The 4,812-nt window shown below is 53.8% G+C and overlaps 1 protein-coding gene across 1 annotated transcript in view; it reads left to right on the top strand.

The window, feature by feature from the left end:
- The window catches only part of UVRAG (UV radiation resistance associated), a 289,183-nt gene extending 284,594 nt beyond the window's left edge, over positions 1-4,589 (top strand). The window contains exon 15 of the mRNA XM_004708836.2: positions 2,623-4,589. Coding sequence (XP_004708893.1) covers positions 2,623-3,340 — 718 coding nt within the window. The 3' untranslated portion in view covers positions 3,341-4,589. The remainder of the gene's footprint in view (positions 1-2,622) is intronic.
- Positions 4,590-4,812: the final 223 nt, after the last annotated feature.

Here is a 4,812-nt window from a genome sequence, read left to right as displayed (position 1 = left end):
CCCCCCAAAGTTTTCCAGTGAGCATAAATTATGACAAGAATTAAAATGTGTGTGTATTTGCATATAGTTTGAATATAATCATTTAACACATGTGAGGGGGGCTTCAAAGAATTTCCTGGAAAAGTTTCCTTATCTTTCAGTTTCATTTTCCATGAATTGTTTGAAGAGTCCTCTCCTATAAGCAGTTTTGCTTGAGCCCAGCCACCTTCAAAATCTGGGACTGAGCTAAGATCTTGGAAGTAATTATTACTATATATATATATATAAACTCTGAGCAGCCAGACTAATATTTTAAAACTCATGTAATACAGCACGTTATACACAGGATATCTCTCAAATCCTGTCCACTCATGCTTTGCACACAGTTCTTTGGTCATCTGCTTCATCAGAACACAGCAAATTAGAAGGGAGACGTTAAAGGAGCAGCTGCCACAGGCAGAAGCCAGAGACAGGCTGTACAGACAGCCTGGTGCCGAGAGGGAACCTGGGGGAACTCCACATGGGCCTCAGCCTCGTAGGCACAGGGCACGCTAACAATGCGGAGTGTTCCGCGTCTCTCTACTCATTCCCGCTTCCCAGCGTGAGCAGTTCTGCACGGACCTTGCAGCCAGCGGCACGCATCTCGGTCAGTGCTGTAGGGTCCCATGTGCATGAGAGAGAGGTTCCTCCTGGAGAGACCCCCTGGGAAGTGCTGTCTGGGTGGGTGGTGCCGGGCTCTGCTTGCTCTGATTACCTCACTGCCCTGCAGACCCATCCAGAGCGGTCCAGGGAAAGGCCTCACGCACTAAACGAGCGTGGGTTTTGACGACATGTTGACTCAAGCCCAGATTCAGGCCAGCGGGTTTAGCTCTTTGTGTTTTGTTTTTCTTGAGCAGCAAAAACGATCATTTGCTGGTCTGTTTGCCTGGTTCTGCAAGCGCCCCAGTGACCACCCCTAATTATGAACCCCCTGGCACCAGGCAAGGAGTCTCATGCTGACAGGCGTGTGGATTAGAGGCCTTGTGGCCGCCCGTCCTCATGGAATACACAGCCCTCACTTTCAGAAAACGTCCAAGAGAAACCCCCAAAACGGAGGAGGAGGGCGAGGCGTGTGCTGGGAGACATCAATGTGAACATGTGGAAGGGTCCTGTTGTGAGAGGCCACCGCGTCACTTCTGACTCATAGCGACTCCACGCACAACAGAATGGGACCCCGCCGCCAGGACCGGCGCTCTCCTCACAGTGGCCCCGTGTCCGTCCATCTCCTAACAGTCTTCCTCGCTTTCGCTGCCCTTGCCCGGGCCTGTCTACCACGTGCAGGATCTGTGAGCTGAAGTCACGCCACCCAGCTTCTCAGGAGTGTCTGGGCTGGACTTCTCCCAGACAGGTCTGTGTGTGCTTCCTGGTTGTCCCTGGCACTTTCACTGTTCTTCGCCGACGCCGGATTCAAGTGCATCCACTGTAGTCAATGTGCAGCTCCTTCAAGCACTTATCATAACTGTCATTTGCAATCACGTAACTTTAAACACCCTGTATGTCTTTCTCCTGCACGTTTGGAGGCTCCTCGTAAACGGGGCCCTGTCTGTCTTGCAGCTGTGGCTGCTCCCCCAGGCCGAGCACGGGACTGGGGCGGTGGCGGTTGGTTGAGGGAGTGTGCGGCCACAGCCACTACCTGGAGTGCCCCTTTCACCAGCCTCACCTTCCTGGGGGTTTCCTGACCTGGAGAACTCCATTCCCAGGGCTGTGTGTTTGGGCCGCTCCCTGGCCGTGCCTGTAGTGGCGTTGAGCTGACTAGCTGAATCTGCACTGTGCCCAGTGCCCTGGCAGAGGCCTGCCCGGCACAGGGCTTGCCATGACCACCATTACCCCAGTTAGAAGGCTCTCTTCCAGCCACTTCAGGCTTATTGGCAATGATGTAGACACGGATTTCTTGACAGGGGCTTATGGTAAGGACCAAGTGAAATAATGGCTGTGGAATTACTTCAGAAACTTCAAACTTTGCCAAGGCCCTGAAGACCATACTGTAAAAGCGTGAGTGACTGGCCTTATAAAGGAGACATCGCTCCCCAAGTTAGTTTTGTTTTTAATTTTTGTCTTAGTTCTTTACATTTTGCCCTCTAATGTCAGATGATTAGCATGGCTTTTTGGAAAGACAGTTGACCGTCGAGTTCTGAGTCATGGGTTCTCGTCCTGGCCTTACCGCTACCTGAGCTCCTTGGAGCAAGCCTAATTCCTCTGCCAAAGGATGGCTGCTTTTTGAGCGTCAGCTACAGGTTGAATGTTAATAACGAGTAAACCGACAGCTAGTTCTCAGACCTAGGAAACGGATGGCGTCCCTCGTGTGGTGTTCTCCCCAGATGCAGTTCCACCAGTTACTGCAACTCTTCCCCAGGTGACAGGGGTGGCTCTCCCCGTCCCCACCCTGGGCTCCTCCGAGTGCTTCCCCATCTGCGTGTATGCTTGCTGAACCGAATCCAGCATGCCCCTTTCTCGCATCCGGGCTCCATGGTGAGCGCGTCTGGGAGGAATGTTACCTGTTTCCAGCCAGCCAGCCTCCGTGTGCCGGTTCCATCAGTGCCTCTCGGTGCAGAAGGCTTAAGCTGAGTACCCACATTGACCTCCCGTCTCATTTTTGTCTTCCAGTGACAGACATCACACCTCCAGCGCGATCCCTGTCCCAAAGAGACAGAGCTCCATGTTTGCGGGTGCAGAGGGGGCTTCCTCCGGGGGAACCCCTTCACCGGACAAAGGACACCGAAAACGGGCCAGCTCAGACAATGAGAGACTACAGTACCGGACGCCTCCTCCCAGCTACGGCTCCGCCTCAGCACAGCCCGCGCCCGCGGCCGTGCCTGCGTCCACGGCAGGGCCCGAGAGAAAGGCAGCCCCCCTGTCCTCCTCCTTGGATACGCCCTTGAACTTCTCCAAAGAGAGCTCGAGAAAGGGAGCCGATCTGGAGCACAGCGCCCGTGGGGGCCACGTGAGTGTGAGTGCTGGCCCGGAACAGGGAGCAGCAGCCCCCTCGGGGCACCCCGCCACAGTCAACGGCACCCTCCTGCCCAGCGAGCAGGCTGGCACGGCCGGCGCCCAGCCGCCGCCCGGCGAGCTCCTCCCCGCGGCTTCCGAAGCCGAGCCCCGCTGTGCGGTGGAGCAGGCGGAAGAAATCATCGGGCTGGAGGCCACCGGCTTCACGTCCGGCGACCAGCTCGAAGCGTTTAGCTGCATCCCGGTGGACAGTGCCGTGGCCGTGGAGTGTGACGAGCAAGTCCTGGGGGAATTTGAAGAGTTCTCCCGAAGGATCTACGCACTGAATGAAAACGTGTCCAGCTTCCGCCGGCCGCGCCGGAGCTCCGAGAAGTGACCGGAACGACCAGCATCGAGCGCCTGCACGGCGGAGGGAAAAGCTGCACTTGACTTAACCTCTTGGTGGTTAGGGTGGAGCAAGATGAGCAGTCGTGGCGGACATTCCTGGGGCGGGCGCCGTGGGGGCGTCGAGGAAAGTTGTACTCGGGATCACGGGGTATCGGGGCCAATAGAGCTAGGTTTTGCATCCCAGGCTGGCTTTTCCAGCCCTGACGGTCCTCTTAAGGCAAAAGGCACTCCCTTGTTTGGACGAGCTCATAGCTCAATCACCTTATAGGTATTTGTCTGCTTTTATTTACACTTGTATGTTGTCCTCAGAGGGAAAGCGATAATATATATAAATAATATAATGAACCCGTTTCTCATAAACATTTGCCCACCTTCAGAGTGTTAGCTCCCGGGAAACAATATTCAGGAACTGGGCTCTCCCAAGTGTCCAAGCGTCTTTGGCCATCCAGCCGGCTGGTGAATAAGAAGCACAGTGGCCCTACTTATCCTTGTCCCCAGCCCCATCTTCCTCTGCCCTGCTGCTGCACCCCACTCCACCCGACCCCCGCACCACAGTCCACATGCAGGGCACCCCCATTCTTACAGTGGTGGATTATGCACCCTGCAAAATGTGGCTTTCAGATTCACGGCTTTGTGGCTTTGCTTTGGTTCGTTCAGCGCAGTAGCCATGGTCTTCCACCACCTCTAAATGTATTGCCACACCCTAAATGTACCCCTCAAAAATAACCTTTAAAACTTCCCCTCCCTTGGATTCCTGGGGACCCTCAAGGACCCTAAAGTCACTAAGGTAGCGTCCAGTCCACTTTGGGGCCCAAAGCTCTCACATGCGCACATGCTGCGTGGTCCGAAAAGCAGCATGCTTCCTGGCAATGCGCTCACCAGGCAAAACCCTGTACGTAAACCCCATGTTAATTTATTGGAGTTCACCTGAAGGAAGGCATCGAAGATGATGAACTATATGCAGAGAGTCACGTTGTCCCAAGTGCAAACTGCCCGGCAGCTGAGGAAGTTGGAATACGAGTCTAAATAAATGAGGCTTAGAGTACTGTTGGTGTATGTGCAATGGCATAAATATTAAATTATGTTTTTGTTACAAGTCATTCCTGGAGCTCAGATTTTATTTGCTGTTGCTTTATACATTATGTACCCAAGGACGTCGCCTCAGGGTTGCAAGCTCTTTAAGGAAAACTGATCCATATATCCATGTATTGTACAGAATAAAATTTGAGTTTACTTCACCTGACCAGATTTTTCTTTCCCAACTTTGAACTTCCTCTTGACCCTATGCCTCAATATGTTGCATCAGGACAGGACTGGCCCAGACAAAAGCCCTGACCGTCCCTGGGCACACGCTGCTGCCATCATTTGTGTTTGCACATGGTGTATTGCAGCAGGCCCTTCCACGGCGGACTCGCCGATAGCTGCAGTGTTCTGACATCACGGTGAAACTCATCAGCCTCG

Source organism: Echinops telfairi, unplaced genomic scaffold (assembly GCF_000313985.2).
Source record: "Echinops telfairi isolate 266 unplaced genomic scaffold, ASM31398v2 ScPeMD7_1713;HRSCAF=2227, whole genome shotgun sequence".
Taxonomy (NCBI): Eukaryota; Metazoa; Chordata; class Mammalia; order Afrosoricida; family Tenrecidae; genus Echinops; species Echinops telfairi.
The sequence above is the reverse complement of the archived record's forward strand: the minus strand, read 5'-3'. Positions and strand labels throughout refer to the sequence as shown.